General features: G+C 32.4%; 1 protein-coding gene across 2 annotated transcripts; it reads left to right on the forward strand.

The window, feature by feature from the left end:
* Window positions 1–7,778: 7,778 nt before the first annotated feature.
* Window positions 7,779–24,618, forward strand: LOC123708893 (sodium-independent sulfate anion transporter-like). 2 transcript variants are annotated; one of them, XM_045659889.1, is made up of 14 exons: window positions 7,779–7,971; window positions 15,103–15,237; window positions 16,144–16,214; window positions 16,860–17,052; window positions 18,582–18,686; window positions 19,248–19,366; window positions 19,580–19,742; window positions 20,287–20,451; window positions 21,219–21,380; window positions 21,965–22,105; window positions 22,722–22,867; window positions 23,382–23,540; window positions 23,919–24,072; window positions 24,472–24,618. In XM_045659889.1, exons 1-14 carry the CDS (start codon window positions 7,938–7,940, stop codon window positions 24,510–24,512), a joined length of 1,788 nt encoding a protein of 595 aa, XP_045515845.1. In that variant the 5' UTR covers window positions 7,779–7,937; the 3' UTR covers window positions 24,513–24,618. The 2 variants fall into 2 exon arrangements, with proteins under 2 accessions (XP_045515845.1, XP_045515846.1); XM_045659890.1 differs by lacking the exon at window positions 7,779–7,971 and adding an exon at window positions 9,827–9,930.
* The last annotated feature ends 968 nt before the right edge of the window (window positions 24,619–25,586 follow it).

The raw sequence follows: 25,586 nt of genomic DNA on the forward strand, positions 1-25,586 counted from the left end.
TTTTTCACTATTTACTATCGTAATTAAAAGGCATTGTACTTATGATATATACATTTTCTTTTATAAATTATTAAGCGTGTAACAATAAAACCGTGTTCAATGAGCTTTATAGCACAGACCAACGAAATTTTGTCTTTAGTTTTATTAATACAGACGTTTTGCCACAGTCCGCCTGTTCAGAAGATCCATATACGAGTATATACGTAAATTAATCTATTTTATACTGACTAGGGAAGATGCCGTTTTTTACTAGAAACGTCGAACCAAATCATGCCTAGGGATTACAACAACGAAGGGTTGAAACTCCAGCGAGATTTATTTTGAGTTAGCGAAATTCCTAAATACAATTACATTTCTAACTTCATAGATGTGAGATTATTCCTTTATTATAAGTTTTGAAAAACTAAATCACTTTCATTGCATTTTTGTTGTCTCTTTCAATAATACAATTTTGTTTAACTTAAAAAGAGACTTTAGTAACGTTCAACTAAAAAGGTACTTTAGTTAAAACGGTGCGATGAGAAATAATAATTTTTCCTATTCTTATAAATTTTTCATGAAGTGCATCTCACTGGCTAACCTCTTACCGAATATTATGCGTTATCACCGTATTAATGCACAGGTCAGAAATAATGAATGAGGCCAGAGTGTTTGTTTTCACGTGGAAATTATCAAAGAAAGATTATTTCTAACTTAATGGGATGCAAAACACTAATTAACGAATGGATCTTGGGTAAGATTCGTAATAAAGTACGTATCATGAATTGGAAAGAAACTTTATCAATTTTTTGGGTTATAGAAATACTCTAAGTTACCATGTGTATTACGACTTACTACTGTAATTTTATTAATATATACTGCTAGAATATTGCTGTCCAGTTATTGTAAGAATTTTCCGAACACCTTGTGGAATAATTTACTTGTTGTGAAGTCTTTATTGGTCAGAGGCCTTTCAAGGGTGTGTCGATAATGAAAATGATTAAACTGTTATTATTGAGCACTTGTTCTAAAAATGATTTCACATTTCTTTCAATACTGGTAAATTGTAAAAATTCCTGATTATGTAATACCAATATCTAGTGTCATTGGGCCAATATTTACAAAAGATAAAGTTTACAACTTTCTGATAATATAATATAATTGTGTTATTTAAAAAATATTTAATACAACGTCACGTTGTAAACGTGTAATTTTATAAAATATAACGCATGTTATCCAAGTATATTTTCGGCAAAAAAATTCAAACACAAAATATAATGAGACTGTTATCGATTTACGGGGACTTCGTTTGCGTGGAATAAATCCGTAGTCTTGACCCACAATATTCTTTAAGCTTTAACTAATGAAAGCGACTATATTTTATATACGATTATTATACATAGTATAAACCGTTGAAACATCCTGCCTGTAAGTTGCAATGTTTAACAATAGAGACCAATTTGTTTTATAATATGTAACCCTCAAGGAGGACAGTTTCGTGTCAAACTTATTAAAAACAGCGTTCAAACCTTAATTCATTTATAACCAATTTTATTTGTGAACTCAATGAATAGAAACATACAATAGCGGTAAATAGGTATGTCTTAACATCAGATGAGTCTTTTACCCGATTGCTCACTGTTGTATAAAAAAAGTCTAGTTTTTTGTATATATTGCTTACTACATTTTTGGCTATTATTTTGTTACGTTACATACATGTTAGGTATAGGAGTACGAAATAAATAAATAACCATAGGTACTTCATAGGTTTCCTTACAAAATCGCGACAATGGTTTAAAGACAAAATTCATAGTTTTGTTTGAATTTTCTTTTAACCTTTATCTATCGTGGTATTATAAAACTGCGGTCGCTGACACGGCATTCGTTTCAAGTTCCCAAAGCACGTGATAGTGCAAGCGCGTTAGACATTGCATCATTACCGCTATTAATGTTGGCTAACGCTAATCTAGTCACTGTATTATACATATTAATTTGCCTGACGAAGTATTTGATTTATAATTTAATGTCTGCCAATATTTCGCTGTAAACAAATGTTATGTTTAATTTAAAACTTTAGAAGTTTCATATATATCAAACAACCAAATACGAATGGTAGATCTTTCTATAGAAAGCGCATTTGTTGAATGGCTTATCTTGAGTAATTAGTAATACGATAGGTTTTTTGTACGTATAGAAACCGGACGTAGATACAATCTGAGGTTTCTATTGATACAGACAAACAATTTCTTCTCATTTATTATAGCTATAGATCGCTATGCATTGTAAATTGTCATTGCTTTTAATAATCAAAATGCATTACTTTTAACATAGATTTTATTAAATTATAACGTTATATAACTGTCTTTATTCCAATTGAGATAAAGTTGTAAACGTACAAGTAGTTGGGCCACAGTTCTATCTATTTATTTTGAATCATCTAATTCTATGTATTACTTTCTGAGTTAGTATGAAATTGAGAACGTTTTGATTAAGTAAAAACTCGTTGTAACGTCTTTCGTATATTACATGTATACATTAACAACGGTTCTTAATTTTGATGGTGTTACTCTTGCGAAAACTCTTATAGAAATCTCTCGTATGACTTATTGTTTATTTATTTATTAAAGTTTACGACATCATACATAATTCTACGGGTATATCTACAGTAGGTATATGTTACAAGCTATCTTTTCTAAAATATATGAAAATTTTGATAAACAGAACTGTTACAAAAAATGTTAACCAGCAAACAGCGGACTAGGTTAGCTTTCTCTAAAATGGATCAGTCCACTACCGAATATATCCAGCTCCGGATAAGTACTATTTAATCCGTTATATTCGCAAATAATTCGAATGAGAGATGCCTGAACTCCTACGTTGGTTTTTGCAGACGGACATTGGAAAATTCTGCTGATTTTATACCTTGGGAATGAATCAGGGACGACAATGTTTGCGTTGTTATAAATCATTTGATCTCATTTTTCCTCCTACCAATCTACACCTCTTCTACTGCACAGTAAAAACTTCCCACTTCCAGTGTTTATACAATATATGTGTGTTTTTTTTAAGTTCTACAAAGCAGATTTTTTTATGTAGTGGTAGGCAAATGGACTGGAGGCTCATAGACACCTTGCATTGCCAGCATTTTAAGAATTGGTACGCTCTTTTCTTGAAGGACCCTTAGTCGAATTGGTTCGGAAATATTTTATTGGGCAGCTGGTTCTACATATAATACATGTGTATGTACTCATTTCTGTATTAGTTTTAGTTCTATTTAATGAACATTTATAGTTTATAATTTATATATTTGGAGTACTTGATTAACTTTACACTTATTTAATTTACACCATTGTTAGGTACATAAAACTAATAAAATGAACTTTCATTCAAAAACATTGTCGATACTACTTCGTTAGTAAATAAATGTTTACTTTTCATGTACAACTTGTTAATGTGGACGGAGGAATTGACACCGTTAAGAAAAAATAATATAAAGTTATAAGGTCTTCTAATCGTTTACCTTAGACGCTTTTGTAAGGGAATTCTTAGAAGTTAGGTGTATGATGCAAAATTTTCTAATCTAACAAATCTAGAGTGAGAGAGAGCATAAATATTTTCAGTCCCTCCTTGTCTAGTGCAAGTTTTTGTTTGCGTTACATCATACAAATTTGGCCTACATAATGCTTAAAGTGGGTTACATTTTTAAAGATAACGTTTTTATATTTTTAGGTTTTTATTAGTTACTGAGGTTAACTTTTTTATAGGGTATCACATACACATAATGTGTTTGACTTGTTGGAAAATCAATTGCTGTCAATTCGCGGGTCTGTACCCGCGTTGGGGAATCTTGTTGAAAAGTTACGCGGGGAGTGTGGGGCTCGGTCCATGAGGTGCAATGGAAAACCGAACAGCTTCTACTGCTCGCAAGAAATTCCCTAACCACTCTTACTGGTATAACAGACAGTGTTAACTAATTTGACTGCATGAGATCTCCGGTTCAATTCATATGTCTAGGCGTATGTAATAAACAGAAAAATGCTCAAGATACATTTTATTGTTCTTTTCTTAGTATTATATATATTATAAACCTCTATTTAAAATGAATAATAATATGTTTACGAATTATAGGTATATATAGAGACTGACACTATTTATTTATATCATCAGTAGTACATTACACTATATAATATTCCATGTCTTCCTATCGCCCGTTTTCTCAGGATTATTTAAATACTTCATTGCGTTTAATATCTAAAGTGTTGGCAATAACTGGAAATGTGATTATTAATACAGTCAAAACCGTTTACGACAACATCGTTTAAACAAAATACCGGTTATATTGACCACTATATTGGTAAAAGTATTAGGTACTTAATAACAATGTCATCGGCTGTTACGACTATCGGTTTTTACGACCAAATATGAGTAGTTCGATGTCGTTATAATAGATTTTGACTTTAAATTTGTTCGTAACGAGGTCTAATCCAGGTGCTTTATGTATTTCTTGTGTTTGATTGATTTTATCGTTCCTTCTTTTAATATTTTAAGGCTTTCTTGTTTATCAATTGGTGCTTGTTCCGTCTTCGGCATAAATTCGGCTTCTAAAAATGAGTCGCCAATTTTTATTTATTAGTATATTAATGCAGAAACAAGTTTAAGCCACTTACATGTGTCAAAAGTAATCAATGACAGATAAGGGCAATAATTACAAAACATATATTAAGATGAAAGTGTATTACAATAATCAGTAGTAAAAACAAGTTCAAACCAGCTCATTAGATGTCTAAGTAAATTGGTGCATCGTCAGTGACATTGTTATGTACATACATTTTCAATCAAAACGAGTTCCATATGTCATATATATTAAAATGTATAAATAAAGAAAGTATATTGTGACGAGCGTAGAAATTGACAAAATAATACTTGCAGAAGATGATCTTTATAGTTTATTTATTTTTTTATTTATTTATTTATTATAAATAATCTTGGATTGAATCATATCTAAAGATCGATCTCCAATCTGCATGCCAATATAACAAAATTTGCTATCCGATTGTTTAATCGACGAAAGATTGCAAGCAATATTTTGTGTGATCTCCTCTCGACCGCGTTTCGTTCAATGCAATGTGTTTGTTCAAGCATACTAAAAGTTGTTTCCATACTAACAAATACAAACCCAAAATAAAGAAAAAAACGTAAAAAATTATTAAATCAAAGGACATTACACAACACTCAATTGTATTAGAGCTCCGAGATAAATATTACCGCTGGTTTTTAGATTTTAAACATTACGAGTTCAACACAGCGGTAGATTTGTTTCGGGCTTGAGGCCCGGTAGAGAAATGTGTGAAGGCCTAATATGTTGTATTTCTATGATTCTCAGATATCTTTGTTATTTAATGTTATTATAGGCGCATTGACGTGTTATTTTCATTGAAATAGGCCATTCTTATCGAAGGATGTATTGACGTAATAAACTCTAGTATGGATAAAACATTCACAATATTTACTAGGATTTTCCGCGTACACAAAGAATCATGCTTTTCATCATCGGTTGAAGGAGAATACGATATTACACCCGTATCACCTCGACGTCCGTCGTTCCACAACTGAATGTTTTTATAGGCACTTTCTGACGCACTCCATCTCTATGTGGAACCAATAAAATAAATAAAGTTGCCTATATAAATATTTACGAAACAATTTGCCTTAGAATCCTTAAAGAGCTTACCAATACTTAAAAGGCCGGCGACGCAGTTGCGAGCCTACTGGCAGTGTGTCCATGGATGGCGATATCAATTGACATCAGGTGAGCCTCCTGCCTGTTTCATCCTGTTCTATTTATTAAGATCAAAAAAATCCACGAGGACAGATACGTTTCTGCTTTTAGACTTTATAAAGGAAGAAATGTTACTGGTCAAAATATAGAACCGGAGTAATATTATTTTTCGCACAAATACTTGCTTATAGGATGTAGGTAGGTAAACATCGTGAGGAAAGCAGCATCAAGTCATAAAAGGCTGTTTGATAGCTCTAGAGACTAAATACAGTAATTATTGATTTGATTAAAAATACTTTGTGCCGTACAACATGCCAACGTAACTAAATCGTATTATCTATCTATATAATTTGTGTCGTTTAACGACTGTGGTACATTGGCGCACATTCAAGCCCTAAAAAGTCGGTAATACTCCCACTAGCTCCGTCGTTGCAGGCATGGACCGCAGTTTCGTACACTAAAGTTTATACTATATCCAAAGTGACCGGCGTGATCATTTGTCTCCTGTCCCTTAAAAAAATTACCCCGCGGCTTTAAGAGTCAATTCTTAAAAGTACGCAGAAAAGAATTGTACCAGACTCGCCACAACGTAAAAAATACAGGACGCCGTTGGGTTTCCATACTAACAAGTCGCAATCCAATTTATTATTTAATAGTTTCTTAATTCTAAAAAACCAATTAACGCTGCCCTAAACTGCTTCTTGGCACTAAGGGTTATCAAATATCAGAACTAAGTATGATTCCAGGCTCGACCTACTTGCTGTCTAAACTGTTTCATAATTATCCGATTTAAATATAACCTTTTGACACTTTTCTCAATAGATAAATACGTAACATAATAAATGATCGAAGAAAATAAATTAACTCCTGTGCAATTTTTATAGGCAAAATCAACGGGGCAATGTTGAACTAGAAATATATTATATTCTTTTGTAGCGCTTAAAAACTAAATTTAAATACTAATTGTAATTTTTAAAGAAATTTTTTTTTATTGTTCAAAAATCTATGCGTTAACTAAGCTATGAACACAGAATACATTGTGTGCTATATATTCGATATTTAAAATTAGTCGTAGACGATGTGTTTATATTTGAAAACTGTTGGATTCTATTGCACTCAGATGTAAATTGCTATTAAACTTTGCGCAAAGTTGATAATAAATGGCTAAAATATTTCCCTTTATCGCAGTAAGAGATTACAAAGCTAGATACCAATAATTGTTTTTTTTTGCATTATTTTACAGCATCAAAATAAAATTTCACCTCAGCATAATAGGACGTATAATTTAAATCGAAGTCTATTTTTTTCAGGACGTTAAAAAATTCAAAACCAAAATAAGTATGTTTAAACTTACGAAACTACGAAACGCCGTCTATACTTCACATAAATAGATTTTGAACAAACCAAAGGTTAAAGTTTAACCTAGGTACAAAAGAAGAACTAGAAAATTGCCAAGGTTCCGAAAGCCGAACCGGGTTTTTTATCATCAAAAATCGCGGCGTAACTAACATCCGACTTCATTTCGTTTGGGTTATAGTTACAGTAGGTAATTAATTTGATTATTATTGGTACTGTATTTAAAAAATTATACCTTATGATTTTTAATATTATTGTTTAGTAATTTGAATCGTAATAAAATAATATTAAAAAAGGTTTCAAGTACTGTTCATAAAATATTTATGAATATTCACAAATCATTAGTGATTCTTCACTCTTTTGCTCTTAGACGACATCTTTCCAGTGTGTCATAGGTAATGTAATAGAAATCTTTTTTTACACTTAAATGCAGAGACAAAGACTTCATTAAGACACACAGAGAGTGCAATAAGAACGATCTTAAAAGGTTGATATTATTTATTCTTTTGAGTTTTTTATCGCACTTCCTTCCTAGTGCTGATGACAAAATCATAAAACTGTTAAAATCTATGACAGTGTACTCTGTGGAGTGAGACTTAGGATTTTGAGAATGGCATTTTGACTTATGGCGAAGGTTTGACAATAGACTAAGCAAGTCAACGTTATAATACAACAAAGTTCTGCTTTGTTATGAAAACTAATAGACATGTTTAATGATAGTAAATTATTATATTATTCATTCTGTTTGACCTATTATAAAACATGAAATGTAAATGAGATTAGATACGTCAAGTATCTACCACTAACATGTATAGCATTGAAAATGGACAGCGATGATCCACGCCAGCCTCTGCTTGGTAAGATTCTTTTATATATTAAGGGCTTTATTATAAGTTTCGGTAATTAGCAATCAATGTAGCCTGATTGCAATTACATCATATGAATCGGTTTTGTGTTATATTATGTATCTGAAAGTTTTTTTAACTAGGAAAATCTAAAACAAAGAGTAGTATATATTACATACGTAAAGTTACTATAATTTGCCACTTTTCCCTTAATTTCATAGAATGATAAAAACACTGTAATGATCAAAGGTAACATTATAATAAAAATTTCTCATAAATAAAGCTTATAAAATTGCATGGTTATCTATTGTTCATAAATATATATTACTTCCACACTTGGTACAATAGTTTTGCCCTAGGATTACTATCAGTATTAATCTCAGTCGCATTTTATGATGTGTAATTTCTGAGCATGCTTTAACAAACTGATTCATTGTCAAAACAAAATTAACTGATTAGAATAAAGAGCCTGTACAATATTTGTAGAGATATTGTTTGCTTTTGTTTTGTATCTGAAGTACTAAATTTTTAAATTCTGCTAGAGATTTTTGAATCTTCTAAAACCTTTAATTGATAATGTCTGGGTAAGGAAAACTTAAATGACTGATAAATGAATGTACTTTGCAGTCTAATTACTATCTACTAATCTGGTTTATAAACGCTACTATAAATAGTAAGTATAATATTACTAATCTGAAATATTGTTAATTAAGTTAATTGTGTAAGATTAAATTAGACTTATCATAGTTGGTTACTTAATACTACTACCTACATGGGTTTAAGGGCAAGTTATATTAATGTGTTCAACAAATTGTTAATATTTTTATTAGTTTAAATTAGATGAGTCAGTAGAATTCAGACTTTAATTATTATTTTTTTAATTAAAGAGAATTTAGTTTTTAAACTTTAACCAGCTCCACTTTAACCAAAACAGAGTTTGAAATAACTAATACCAAAAATATTGAATACTGCGGGCAAGCCATGATAATGACATAAGCTATACACCATGTGGGAATGTCAGCAGTGTTTATTATTTTATACTTATACATTTTAAATAAAAGATTTTTTTTTAATGCCTTAAGTTCCAGTTAGGTATAAGAAAAGAGTCACAAATATTGACATTGTATATTTGTATGTGGAAATAAGCTGTGTGCAAATCTATCAATAAATAATTAACAATATATAGATAATCTTTTCACCCTTCAACTTTATTTTTTTTCAATTATTGAGACGAGTTATGCAGATAATTTTATTATTATTATGGTGAATTAAAACAACTTATCAGTTTTTTATTATGTGCAAGAGACAACATAACTTTAAGACTGTTTACCAGTTAAGTAATTTATACATAAGATTAAATATGGCTGTCAACGATAAGGTTAAGGTAAGTATGTGTGTTGTTTTGAAAAAAATTGAAGTACAAGACAATCTTAGTTATATTTACATGGTGTTATTAATTGAAGACATTAAGAAATTGGTAACAGGCAATAACTTAAATATTGACTTGTGTACGCAAACATTTGAATAAAATTTATTCAAATGTTTGCGTACACAACGTACATAACGTAACACGTATTTAACGGACATAAACGCAAAATAACATTGTTTTCATAAGTCAGAACTAAATGTTTTGAGTTCTTTACAATAGTCGCAGCGAGAACAGCAATTCCCGTTCGCTCTTAAGTAGTTTAAAGAAGGAAATTATGCTTGCTTTCACAACTATCAAACATGTAATTATCAGATAGGTGTAATTAGATCGACTTATGATTCATAATAATTGTAAAATCAGCGCTATTATAAAACAAAACCGCAGTACATTCACAATTTTCGGAAGCGCGTGATGTGATATTAAATTGCTTGGTACGACACGCGTTAATAGTTGTTGAGTAATATGCATCTTATATTATCATTAAGATACCAAACGCCGAACCTACAAGACGTGAAGTGACTTCAAAATGAGCGGCATTATTGGTATGAGATTTGTTTTACATAGCGATATCGTGAGATCTATGTTATGGACGCATACAAGCATTTTAATTATTTTATAATTTTAATTTACTGTTTGTTATTATATTTAATTTTATTAAATATATCATATATATATATGATATAGACAACCAAACGGTGATTAATTGTTGAATAAACTAATAGCTAATTAAAATTCCTTATGAGATTTTGATGGTTGTTTTTAATAAACATCAACCTAGTATATTTATTAATTAAACCTACCTACCTTCGTACCTTCGAATATAAAATAATACGAAAATTGTGTATGTTTTTATAATACATACATATGTTTTCATTCAGAAGTATTGTTAAATTTTTGTTTATATGTAAAGAAGAGAACAATACTCTTTTTTAAATAATCTAATCTTATATTTCCAAATATAATTTTTAAAGTTTGATATACTTTAAATATTTATAAGTATGTAAATATATGTTCAAAATGAGTTGAAAGTTTTTCCCACAATAAAGATAACCATTGCTTCAAGCATTGGTTATCTTTATTCGCATTTGGCATACATTTTGAATGTATTTTGTATTATTCAAAATTGTTATCTTAAAAATTTTTGGAAATAAAGGAAATTGACAAATGCAACGTAGAGGATACAAATTATCTTAACAAAGCCTACTTGACTGAGTTATCATCGAATCATATCGATGATATGCCGATGGTCTGAATTGGTTCCAGTCGGTTTATGTCTTTAGCGGTAAGAGAAAATTTACTACGACAAAATTAATATAACAATTTGTCGTACTAAATATATTTTTTATAGCAGTAGCAAGTGAGCAGGAGGGTGATCTGGTGTAAAGTGATACCGGCGCCCATTCACATTGCCAGAACGCTCGCGAGTGCGTTGCCGGCCTTTAAAAAATTGGTACGCTCTTTTCTTGAAGGACCCTAACTCGAATTGTTTCGGTAATACTTCAGTTGAGCGCACAGAAAACTAACTGCTCTCGCTACCATTATTTCGCGCCCCAAATAATATTTTTATTATGGGTCACATTCTCGCTGATATTAAAAAATTCACTATCAGTTAGGGAGCGTTCAAGTATTACGTCGCGCTATTTTTGGTGGTTGGGGGGGGGGGGGGGGGTCATGAAACGCGGCGTAACGTTTCTGAATCTAATAGTACGTTTCGTGGCCAACCCCAGTGACTCTTTATACCTAAAACTTACCATTATGTAAGTATTATGAAAATATTCTGTTTTGTCGAAAAGCGAAACCAGGATCAGGTTTTAGGTTATGTTACTATATTTATTCGATATATATAGGATGATGAAGTTTATGTAATAAAATTACCGATTTATTTTACAAAACCGACATTAAACATTCGTCAGCATGGATTTGGTTGGGGTAAACAAATTTTAACGTTATACACAAAATAAAATTATGTTCGTATTGAATTAGATTAGAGATAAGAAAGAAAACACACTTCAACTATCTCCATTCAAGTGGATTATTGTTACATGACATAGAATTAACGATAAAAATCGAATGAATTGCATGTTTTTGGAAATTAGTTAACATTTCCACTTAGGGAGCATTCAAGTATTACGTCACGCCATTTTGACATTCTTGACCCCCTCACCATGCCCCTTGAAACGCGGCGTAACGTTTCTGAATCTAATAGTACAACGTTTCGTGACCAACCCCTGTGACTCTTTATACCTAAAGCTTACCATTATGTGGTGTAAAGTACTGGAGAGTGGAAAATAATATTAACAATAACGCGTAATTCAATCCCCGCACCGCATCGTAACGTTTTACATCAAGACCCCCCCAAAATACGTTACGTAATACTTGAACGCTCCCTTATACGAAGTTTGACAAAACTTGAAAGTTAAATTATGTTTACGCTTTAATGAAAGTATGATATCATTGGATTAACGCAGTTAAACTGATTTATTTTTTATGTATTAGTGCTGGTTTTCCGCGGCCAGACTAGTAGGCGCTGTACGCGTTTATATATACACTTACATATTTTTGCACAGTCGTTACGATTAAGCAGATAAATATCCTGTACATTATTTACCTTTCATTGTAATCCGATCGTATAGTGCCAGTTATATTATCAGTGTATTATGATAGGATTTTTTGTTGTTATTTACCAGATCACGTGTACTTGTTATATCTGACAGGTTTTCAAATATTTGGAAGAAAACTGACAAAATACTGAAGATACGTAAATTGTATTTAATACTAAAGTTAACATAAAGTTTCTTTTGAATACTTATTAGAGCGGTTAAATCAAAGAAGTAATCTATGATAGAATATCCCGTACAAACAAAAACCCCGAAAAGGAATAAGTGAAACCAATTAAATTTTAATTGAAGTTTCGTTTTTTAAGTAATGTAATAAAAAATTTATGTGTTGGCCAATGGCAGTCTATCTTTGTCTTTTAATTAGTTATGGTCTCCGCAATCCCGTAATTATTGCTAGAAATATTCTATATAAAGCTGGATTTACCACAGTTTTATTGAACGCCATTTATTTCGAGGAAGGAGGTTTTAGGTGTATTCATCTTCCAAAATCGAATCGAGGAAAAACGCAAGGTCTAGCAAGTCCGAGGTCTCAAGAATCGAGAAAAAACAATAGCGATACGCCTGAACGGTGATACCTAGCGAGGACAGGTGAACGGTTTGAGGGGTGGAAGTTTTAATAAAAAAATCCAAAAGCGCCGAAGTTGTTTGGCTAATATCACCGTTTGTGGCAAAAATTTTGCAAAACATTTTCTATTTGGTCGGAGATCATCACCGGAAATCCGTCTCCAACTTTCATACCACAAAAAAATTACGGTTCGGTTACACGATGACAGCTGGGATTTTTCAGTTTTTGGCCAAAACAAACTGAATTGTTTCGAGTAACTAGCGATATGCTGAATAATTTTGAGTATGTTTTGTATATTCGACGCATCGTTTATGGGTTCGAAATTTCAATAACGAACAGCTTTTCCATTGCGTTATACTTTCGGAGATGTGACTTTTCCTTTCAATTCGTAGATGTGGCCCCTAACCTTTACACCAACACGTCGCGTGCGGCTTAGCTCACTGCGTGACAGCTAATAATTATGTTATATATTATGCACGTGTTAAATTCATGTTAGACCCAATACTAATTATCGACGTAAAAAATCTAGGTCTTATATATAAGGCATAAATTGGTGTCGCGTCAATATCTTAACACAGAAATGGCTGTGGCACCTATTCGGTGTGTACATGGTCACAGACTTTAAGTCCAAGATTAATTTGCGCATTTATTACGTATATAAGTTGGCCGCAAGCCTGGCTTGGTTAGTAACGCATAGCTCGTAAGTAGTGTATCCGGTACGATTTCCGGGAAAATATTAATGGTTGGCACAAAAAAGATTAAAACCTTATAGGTTACTTGCCTATAATGTTGGGATTATAGTATACTCATTCATTTCAAATTTCAAATAACAAGTATAAGTTTTGCGGACTTTATAATATTCATGAAGTTGTCTTCAAATGAAGTTATTTTTACCATACCACATTGTTTAATCGTCATAATTTTGGTAGCTTTGGTTGGTAGGTAGGTTTTGGGTTTTCTTCGTAGATTTTATTAGTCTGTGTTTAATCATTGTATCTATATAGTGCTTTTAATAATTTATTTTGTAGTGTTCTTATGTTAGAAGTTTTGTTTTTGCATGTGGCTTGACTTAACAATAACAAAGTTTAATGACGTACAGATTGCGGAATGCATTTTGTATTGACCAACATCCGCCTATAAGATTTTATTTTGTTAATTAAGTATGATATATGGAAGTTCCATTTTAAATATGTATCCATTCTAAGACCCGGATATTTTTCCCATTTTTAGTAGTGTTTTCAACGTCTTGAAAGACAGGAATGTGTTTATTTGTTGCCCTTAATATTACACGTGATGTTTTTGCAATATTAATAGTTAGCAGATTTTGTTGAAACCAAGAAGATAGAGCATAGTACCATATATTCGATAATTTTGAGAAATCTCAATGAATAAGAAATGCATTGTATATATATCATATGACGAAGGCTCACATGACATCAATTATGTGTTGTTGATCCTTTATCACGCTGTCTCCTAAATGGCTTGATTGATTTTAAATTCGTCTTAAGTGAGGGAAGTCAAGCTGGTTGGTCTTTTCACTGAGGCTTTGTTATTGCGAAAGCCGTATTAATAATAATGCCTTATCTTTTGTAGGTGTACAAAACTTTGTATTAACCATATATATTTGTTTTGAGATATTAAGAAAGGAAAGCATAATTTGACAACGTAACACTCCTGACATACTAATAAGTCTGATTGGTAATAATCTAATGTTATTTGCGCTTTCACACGTATATTATTTTCGTTTTAAATATCAAAAGTATAATGTTTTTTCACGGTTTTGCAATATTTTTTATTGATCCTAAACTCCTATAGGTGATAATGTTCCTTTATATTGGTAAGGGAATTTTTAAACTAAAAAAAACGTAACTTTACAAATCTTTATAATATACTAGCTGCCCCCGCGAACTTCGTTTCTCCTTAATGTGGTTTTAGTTAGCTTAGTTAATACCGTGACACAAAAGAATAATTTCACTGTATTATCGTCTCTATAATTTGAATTTGATTTTCACTTCGGTCTAAGTAACACGTGGTTAGCTATGCTAACACCAAAAATTAAAAAGTAGAAATAGTTGAATTTCACGGTATTTCGTTTACTACAAAATAAATTTAATTTATACTTTAGCCTCAATAACACGTGGTAAACATGATATTGAATTGTAGCTTATATGACACGTTTGTCGGTTTACCATAGCAGTGCCATCAATTGATTACTTACTCAATCCAGTCGAAAAGTATCGACAACTGTTAGAATCTTTTGGAGTTAACAGATAATTGTGATAACTGTGAATTAATTATAGACAAATAATTTGCAATAAAATAAAATTGCGACTATAATTAAAGATCTGAGCTATCCTATCTCTTAAGTTGGACCAGACTGATCACGGTGTGCCAATTTAATTTAAAATCGGTTAAGTAGTTTAGGATTCCATCGCGGACAAACATCGTGACAGGAGATTTATATGTATGAAGAATTATTATAAACGATGAAGTCCAATAACATTTTCACGAGTTTTATTTTTTATTTTCAGGTCCGAGGCGAGAGAACAAGTTTCGGCGGGTAGCCTCCAAGTTATGTAGCGTTCAGTCATGGAAGAGTCGACTCCCCATCACAATCTGGTTACCAAAATATAAGTTTAATTATCTTATAAAGGATCTCATTGCCGGTAAATATTCTTTTATAGTATCCTTTTTGTTTGGCTTTCAGTTGCAGTAGTTAGAAATGTTTCCGGCGGTACTTAGTTTTTAAGCGAGAAAGTGTTTTGTTACTTTTAATCACTCACTCACACAGAGCCACTTATGCACTCAAGCGTGTTGATAACAGTTAAAAATCAATAAAAAAAAAAATGTAACTAAATTATATATAAAATAAATATTTTAAGGAATGTATAATTAAGTTTGTTACGAAAGAGCTGGAAACCCTGACACTGGTATTTTTTACTTAAATGGGTTCCCAAATCTTACAAATTGTGATGCAATTGTACTTAAAATGAATAAACACATTTAATTTATTAATTGTTTTTAATGAAAACTACAGAGACTCGGCTCTACTACTTATATAGTTTATACGATTATAGTTTGTACGATTATAGTTTGAATCAATACACATTATTCAATTAGAATTTTTTCGTATAGAAACTATCTAGTTTTTATGTAAGCTGGCACGTGCCGGGTCTAATATTACATCCGCTTACATTAAGCTGAGTGATTAGGCCGGTAAAATATTATTTTATGATTCAAATGTAATTTGAGGAATACTTTTAATTTGCATTAAAATGTGGTTTTCATTGCATTTTCAACAATATATTTCAACCACTAAGTCATCGTAGGTCTAATAAAGTTCCTGCTCGCTTATTAGTTAGGGCTGATTATTATCTATACATAAAGTAAATTGTATATATAAATGTTGTTATGAGCAGTGTCAGACTAGAGCATGAGCCTCTCAACCCTGAGACTTAAGAGAGATTAAAAACGATTTTTTTTCGAAAATTTCGTTTTTTTTTATTATCACGATACAGATGCTGCTGGTTTTATGTTTATCATACTAATATTCTTATTTTTTTATGTTACAGGCATAACTGTAGGATGCACTTCGATACCTCAAGGAATTGCATACTCCATGGTAGCTGGAGTGCCACCTCAGGTAATTGTTACAATGAATGACTAGAATTTAATGTAGTAATATTACTTTGGGTCGGAAGTCTCTGATCGCCTATTATGCTGGTCTAGTCTATGGCTAAGATAAACCATGTCTATGGAGCAAGGAGGTTCCATAGAGGGCCAGAAAATTCTCCATTTATTGAGTTAATGTAATCTTCTTCTTATAGTGCCATCTCGTTTCGATCAAACCATTGTCTAAGATTCTTCAATAAAGACAGGTCAACTTCTACCTGCCTTGTAGTAGTAGTGTACTTTGCCTTGTATGATTAGTTGAAGGAGCACGTATTTTTTGGTCTTACGTAAGAGCATTCGAAATATCTAGTTTCGTTTTCTTAACCGTCATAAGCACTTTTGTTCTTCTGTATTTTGTTCGTAAGCAGTAAGTCTAGGAAGTCTTAGGGGTCTCTGTCAGCGTCCAAGACTACGCCGTAGAGCAGCACAGAGAAGACGTAACATCGCGCTCGCTCTCATTTGTAAATTTAGGCGCTTGTCACAAAGAACTTTTTTTAGTTTAGAAAAAATGTTCCGTAATATGTAACGCTTGTATCAAATATAATTCTGAGGCTTGAGTGAGGCATGTTTCTCTGTTGTTATCTACCGCTCATGATAAAAATAATTTGTTTCCCAGGTGGGTCTTTATGCGAGTATCTTCCCGGGTATGGTGTACACGATATTCGGTAGTTCAAAGGACGTATGCGCCGGTCCGACCGCCATTTTGTCCGTATTGATCGCTAAGTACGTTGCACTGTCAGTTGACTTTGCATTTTTCGCTGCTTTCATGACCGGTATTATTATATTGCTACTCGGAATATTACAGTTGGGTAAGTAATAATAGTTGATATTGCCAATCGTATTTATACAAAAAATATTAGTTACCTTTTACAATTAAAATTATTTCGATGGGCGATTTTCGTTATTATTTATATTTAAAAAAAATCAATGGCGCTACAACCTTTTTAAGTCTTGGCCTCAGATTTATGTATCTGTTTCATGATCATTTGTTAATCGAATAGGCAAGTAGGTGATCAGCCTTCTGTGCCTGACGCACACCGTCGATTTTTTTAGTCTAAGGCAAGCCGGTTTCGTCACGATGTGTTCCTTCACCGTTCGAGCTAATGTTAACTGCGCACATAGAAAGAAAAGCCATTGTTTCATCCATTCAAGTGCACAGCTGGGGATCGAACTTACGACCTCAGGGATGAGAGTCGCACGCTGAAGCCACTAGGCCAACACTGCTATATAGGATCATTAACAACGAGGAGAAAATATTCTGTTTTGTCGAAAAGCGAAACCAGGATCAGGTTTTAGGTTATGTTACTATATTTATTCGATATATATAGGTGATGAAGTTTATGTAATAAAATTACCGATTTATTTTACAAAACCGACATTAAACATTCGTCAGCATGGATTTGGTTGGGGTAAACAAATTTTAACGTTATACACAAAATAAAATTATGTTCGTATTGAATTAGATTAGAGATAAGAAAGAAAACACACTTCAACTATCTCCATTCAAGTGGATTATTGTTAGATGACATAGAATTTACGATAAAAATCGAATGAATTGCATGTTTTTGAAAATTAGTTAACATTTCCACTTAGGGAGCGTTCAAGTATTACGTCACGCTATTTTTGAGAGATTCTTGACTCCCCCCCATGAAACGCGGCGTAACGTTTTTGAATCTAATAGTACAACGTTTCGTGGCCAACCCCAGTGACTCTTTATACCTAAAACTTACCATTATGTGGTGTAAAGTACTGGAGAGTGGAAAATAATAATAACAACAACCCGTAATTCAATCCCCGCACCGCATCGTAACCATGTACACGAGACCCCCCCCCAAAATTCGTTACGTAATACTTGAACGGTCCCTTACCTACCTTTTCAAAAGCATATAACTTTATTGAAAGAAAACATCTTTTTAACCGGATTAAAGCTATTTGTATTATTATAAACTTATAATTATTTACAAAAATTTCTTTTCTTTTAATCTGTAAAAGCTATGTTAACCAAAGGCTATATAACTTTATTTTTAGGCTCAAAATCAGGTATTAATAACATATATCTAATTCAATATGATTCATAATGTTGAATATAATTCAGTATGTTCAGCCTATTTGACATTAAAAAGGGTTTTAATTTGAAAAGCATGTTTATCTCGTTACTGAAATATGTATCTACCTTAAAACAAACCGGGAGACGAATAAAGATTCCTTGCGAATTTGTACTGGAATCTTGCCGATTTGATTTGAATTTCGCAAAAAAAATTGCATTATTTATTTACGCACTACGCGTTTCGCTATAGTTTTATTTAATAAAATAATATTGGTAATCACACGTTTACAGGCTTTCTATTGGACTTTATATCGAAACCGGTGATTAGCGGATTTACTACGGCCGCTGCCTTACAGATAGGTGCGGGACAGTTAAAGGCACTATTCAGGTTATCAGGTAAAACATATTGTGTGTGTATGTATAGTGGCATTGAGCGGACACATTTTTGCGTCTGGTTCATGGTTTAGCAAGAAAAAAGATCTCCTTCTGTAGTTGATATAAAAATCCATAATTCCATGGGCTATGAATGCAGGATCTTAGGTTTGAAATTTGTACTCTTAATAACTAGGTTTGGAATCCCGGCAAAACTTAGGTCCATATCCTAATTCGTTGTCAAATGTGTCAATACCTTCGGCCTAAACGTCAGTGGGTACAAAGTAGCCGCCTTCATCTTTTACTAGGTCTTGTACTTTAGTAGTTCTTCTACTTACTATTAATTCATTATCAAGAATCCCTGGAATTTAGACCGCCTTCAGCACAAGATGTTCTGTTATTTTTCGTCTGCAATACTATGCTATGTCTGACCTTGTGTCTTATCTAGATTGATAGGATATTAGAAACCCAGAAGCTGGAGACGGGACGGACGAGACTGCACCAAACGTTCAACTTTATGCTCGAATAAATAAATTCACTATTTATAAATATGTAATAATTAATAAATAAATTCACTATTTTCAGGATCTTCCGGTGAGACTTTTATGAGTGCTATAATAAATTTCTTCAAGAATATCAGTACTATTCAACTGTATGACACATTACTGGGAATTATATCTATCATACTTCTTTATATTATTCAGGTAAGAAATATTGATTACCTAATTATACATAGTCAGTATATACAAACTTTATATTTTAATACGAATAAATTTATTGTAAAATATATCCAGCCAGTTGAAATACATAAAAGATACTTCACACTTTCTATACTTTACAACTGTTAAACTTTAATTGGTGCATTGTAATATAAATAATGTTTAATGTTTGTTTATATAAATCATAAATCATTACAGATTTCCAAAATTCGGGCACCAGAAGGGTCAAGCACGTGTCTAGTGCGGACGTCCCGTGCGTGGGTGTACGTAGTGAGTGCACGTAATGCGTTCGTTGTCCTTGGAGCTTCGTTACTCGCGTTCGCGCTTTACCGTTATGATATCGTGCCTTTTAATTTAACGGGTAAGTTTATGAGTTATACATTTTTATTATAAATCTTTGTTTGTTTGTTTGTAATTATTGATATAAATACCTCATAATTTAGTAACTATGTATAAATGTATTATGTGTACCCCAAGCAATGTATCAAATTTAACTTACATTTATAATTTAAATATATTAACTGTTCGACAGCTGAAATGTAATTAATAAGTTTTTGTTGATTAAAATCTTCGTTCATTGGGGGACTTTCCCTAGGTTCGTTCTAACAACTTAATTCCGACGTGCCACCGTGACCACACTCGCTGTAAAGCACGCGAAACGTCGGAAAATTTTAAATTTATGTACATAAATATAAGTTTGTAATAATAATATTTAGCTTCAATCCATTTAACAAGTGTTTTCTTAATGTGTAAAAAGCTATATTATCAAAAGACAATACTATGTGCAACTCAATTCATACTGAAATATTAAAAAAAATACGGGCATTTCGACCCTAATCATTCACTTTTTTAAGATAGTCTTCCAATATTATGCATACATTATACATTAATTACATAAATTCCAGGTGAAATCCAAGGTGGTCTTCCCTATTTTGGGCCACCACCCTTCAGTACAGTAGTAAACAACGTGACTCTCGGATTCGAAGAAATGCTTGCGGTATTTGGACCGAGTGGACTTGTCATGCCATTGGTTACCATATTGGAAAGTGTTGCTATTGCTAAAGCTTTTGGTAAGTTCAACAAATACAGGTCGTATTCATAACTTCGAACTGAAAAACAAGAACAAGATTTTAGAAGGTTCATATGCGTTGCCGGCATATTGGAAACTAGTAGTGTATTCTGGAGTTGATGTTAATTTTTAAAATTTCGGAAATATATATAGCCTCTGTTTCTCACAGAGAGATGCTTCTAATAGTGAATTTTTAAAATCGAATTAGATATTTTTGAGTTTATTTGTTACAAACATACATTTCCTCTTTATAATGTTAGTATATCGATACGTTATTTGAAATTCTACGAAGGACCCTAAGTCGAATTGGTTTTAAAAAAAATATATATTTTCTCCATACATTATAAAATGTTGCCATATTAACGCCATATATTATCATGAAGTTTGGATTTTGCAATGTCGAAAAAAACTACTGTCTGTCAAATTATATAATTACAAGAAACACGTGAAGTTTGATGTATTTTTTTTTCTTTAAATTGATATTAAAATCACAAGTGCCAATATAGGTATTGTAAGTTTCTTCACTACACTACACTTCTGTGACCAGAACTAATAATCCAGCTTTAGGAAATATAAATATAAATGAAATTGACATGTAATATGTAACATTAAAATGTTGTGATCTTTAATTAACTGTCAAGAGATTCAATTAATTTTCTGATTTAACTACTTTACTGCGTAACCGAGTGTTTTTAATAACCTTGATATAAAAAGTAGGTATGTTGTTTTATGTGTTATATCTAAGGGTCGTATTTAATTTAATTTTAGCTGGGAGCAAACCAGTGGATGGCACGCAAGAAATGATAGCAGTAGGCGCGTGTAATTTTCTTAGTTCGTTCGCGTCCGCCATGCCCGCTACGGGATCATTCACGCGAACCGCCCTTAACCATGCAAGTGGGGTGGTTACTCCAGCGGGGTCATTTTTCAAAGGTAAGGCCATTTCGAATAGATTTAAATCGCCGTAAAATAGATGGCACTCTCTATCTCTGCTGCACTGCCCTAGGAAGGAATGAGTACTGTGTTCCATGTTCAAGAAATGTCTAAGCATTTTTTGGAGGAGGATTTATATTTGAAGTGGACATTGAGTCTTGATACCTATTAAAATTTGGCTTAAGTGTTTATGAATTACTTTTGTGGTGAGTGGTCGGACTTGAATTCGTGTATGTATTTTATTGTAACACTTTTTGTTAAACTTTATCTAAATTAACTTTATTTAACCAATTTCTGTAAAGTTGCATATAGTAGATCATTTTTCGAAAAATAAGGTCATAAAGAAGTTTCACTTCTTACGTGAGTACACTAGTACACGCACTCATTTTTTAATCATTAAAAAACCTTTAATCACGACTCTGAGTGTTAAGAGTATTTGATAAATTGAACCTACCTTTTGTCGAAAAAAATTTACATCCATGAAAAATAATTCGTTTTTTTTTATTTTCCTGTGTCAGTTAAAATGAATAAGTTATTATATAAATTCGCAATTCCTTTTTTTTAATCTTCTTTTCTCATTCCAGCTTGTACCGTGTTGCTAGGAGTGACTCTATTATCTCCGGCGTTCTTTTTCATTCCGCGGTCAACGCTAGCCGCCGTGATCATAGTGGCCATGATATCGCTTATAGAAGTTGCCATCGTTAAGAAGCTTTGGAAGAATAGCAGTGAGTACAATTAATTTCTAAAAGTGAGTGGAAAGAGAACCATCATTCACCAAATATAATACTTTAAATTTGTATAAGTATTAAGAGGATTACTGTGGTACTGTAATAACGTAAAAGAGTTGTCAACATCAAATCTCACGATGGTTCTCTTTCTGCATAGACTCCAGTACTGGATGACTCATCTCAAGTTTATTCTCTATGCTTAGGCTTTGATAGTCTGTGTTTTATGTATGACCCAAAAAAACATATTAATGAGTAATAATTTTTGTATTCAATTAAAAAGTGATATTTAGAGATAAGTAATTGTGTGTAATATTATTTTATTGAAATAAATCATTTTTATTCATTATTAGTATTTACATCGAATGTCTTTGGGTCGTGGGTCTCTGTGGTGTACAGTTATGAAATGTATCGTGTACAGAATATTGAGATATAATTGAAAAATAAGAGAAGTAGCAATAAGATGTAAGAAAAAGGCCATCAGTTAATCAGTTTGTAAAGCCTAAAGGTTGGTAGGTACTTTCAGAAAAAAATGAGGATAATTAACAAGTAATTTTTTGTGTATAGAAATAAATACTTATATGATATATATTTAAATTTTTCTACCATATACCAGAGGCTGAATTGTGTGTTTGGGGTGTCACCATACTTGTGGGCGTGTTTATTGGACTGGAGTATGGAATAGCTGTTGGTGTAGCCTTTGACGCCGTAAGAGCGTTGCTGGCGGCTGCCCGACCCAAGTTTTATACGGAACATATCAAGGTCAGTTAAAGATACAAAAATTAGTCTATGAAAATCGTAAATTCAGTGTTAATGCATATATTCATCCAGCTTTGAAATTGAACTGACCAATCACTCCCGAACACGAATGACTGTCGTCTCTAGAAATAGCTTTTATTGGCAACAAGAACCCATAGACTCAAGACGTTGACCTAAAATCAAAACCGTTACCTTATGTCCAAAGGCTTTACTTTTAGTAAAAAAAATGTTAATTTATTAAATTTTTTTGCTTTCGTAGTACAGAGCCGAACTTGCCGTTATTGCATTACGGCTCGGGTCTGTACGTCACGTGGTACTTTATTTATTTGTAATTTCCTACCTCCATAGTGAAAGTTAGTGTGGCACGTACTTGGTATAAATAAAGCAGCAGATTTTTTCAAATTCCGGAGAATTAAACAAGTCTTGAAATATATTCCGTTCCGTTCCGATGGCGTGGGCCACGTTTTCCCTATTATAACCACTTAAGATAAAGCTAATTTCGATATTTATATTACAGGTGGGTAACAAGGACGTAACGACCGTATCGCTGGTGGGCACGTTGTCATACGCGTGCTCGGAACATGTAGTACGCACAGTTAGTTTGCACAGATACGAGCACAGTGTTATAGTGTTGGATGGAAGGCTGCTGGCGTCGTGTGATTTTGGTGTCGCCGAGGTATACATTTTGTGTATAAGTTTTCTAAAAGTAGGGTACATTCGTATAATTTTCGTAATTTCAATTCTTAAGTGTACGTTCTTATAATTGAACACATGAAATTATTTTCAATACGTGAAAGGCCCGCACTCGCGAGCCCTCTGGCATTGTGAGTGTCCATGGGCGACGGTATCACTTAACATCAGATGAGCCTCCTGCCCGTTTGCCCCCAGTTCTATAAAAAAAAGAAATATATAGTTTAAAATTGTGTAATAGTTTTAAGGCTTTTGCTATCTTTCTAATTAATTCCTAAGTTCCAGTGTATATTCGCTTCACTAAAAGTATTTTTCTTAAGTTTATCAGAGTCTTTTGAGTAACATGTATATCCTTCGTTCACAGAATATCATAACATTAATATCCGACTTGGATGCCGCTAAACACCGTGTATTGTTATGGAACTTTAATCCGAAGTTACGGAAGCTTTTCCAGGATTTGGCTCCGTCTTTCGAGAGGAAATTTGTTAATGGACCAAGTATTGAGGCCTTTGTTTTAGGTTAGTAATACATATAAGTATTAATAAATACTTGATATATAAATTATATATCGTTATATTCATGTGTGTTTGCCTTCAATGAAACAACCAGTTGAAGTAAATTTCTAAAGGGTTTGTTTCAGGGGAGTAACCCAGGCCTAAATTTATTCCTATCTTATACTGTTGATATTGGTGACACCTGCAACTTTAGGATACATTTTTTTGTACCAAAATCTGTATGAATAGCTGTTGCATGTCCCAATAACATTAAATTAGCCTTGTGTCAGTTTTAACAAGTATCGTAGTCTCTTTCTATCATATCCTGTTATAACTGTATTGAAAAAAAATTTGATAACTGATTTATTATTTATGACTGATTGCCTTTTAAAAGCATTTCTAACTTTAATAATTTTATTTCAGGTTTGGAGACGGATAGACAGGACAGTAACTGTATTTCATAAGTGTATATAATACGAAATAATAATAAGATAAGATATTCATATTTTACCAAAATGTATTAAAAATGTATACTTTAGGATTAATATCTAGACAGTGAATAAAGTTACTTTTTTTAATTTTTGTTTTATTTTAATATACAAAGTTTCATTCAGTTTACATCCCGGATGAGGGCGTCCCGGATAAGAAGCGATTTCTCTATAAGATAAAAAATGGTAGTAGAAATGGTTTCATGTGTTTGAGGCTTCCACAATGCTCCACTCGCATCTGTACTTTAATAGAGACCAAGTTGTGACTACAAACATTTGTGTTATGTGAGCAATATTTCCTGCTTCGAAAGTGTCTAGAACACATAAAGTTGCTGCCGTGGCAAAATTGGTTTCCTAACCATATTCTCTTCTTTAACATGATCTTTAACATAAGATTTCAATAATTTTAAAAAATGGGTCTGCAACTTAGTTATTATTTATCCTTTTGGTAATTCGTACATATCCGGTTCAGGCTAAAGAATACCTGTTATTGTACAAGTTTAAATTATTTAACGTTAGTCAAGGATATTGGCTATCTAGTCATACGAGTATATGAAAAAATCATATAGGTAAAATCTGAGGTGAAGCTTCAAAAGGAGTTGTAGCCCTAACGAATTCAGAAACCTGACGAAAGTTAACATCAAAACACTTACAGAATATTTATGAATCTAAAGATAATCTATCTCGTATAGAAAACCCATAAAACGACAATTAATATAAATAAAACAGTTTTCAAATTTATTTATTTATATTTATCGGGTATCGGACTAGATATCCTGAACTCCGCATTTAAAATGCATTTTTATAGGGATCTCCTATATAGAATGATTTGCAGATATTTTTAAATTTCTATCACCCAAAACTTGTAAAAGACCACTGAACCTTAAAAGATTGGAAAAAGATTTAAGGTTTATTGGAAAGAAGTCGACCCGACTCGTGGCTCGCACGTGCGCCCTGACACTTATTGCGCTAGTTTATATTCAGCTCTCGATTGCAGACAGTAATTATATCGAGTGCAATTACTTGTAATCGGGTAATACTGGGCAAGTT

Source organism: Pieris brassicae, chromosome 4, assembly GCF_905147105.1.
Source record: "Pieris brassicae chromosome 4, ilPieBrab1.1, whole genome shotgun sequence".
NCBI lineage: Eukaryota > Metazoa > Arthropoda > Insecta > Lepidoptera > Pieridae > Pieris > Pieris brassicae.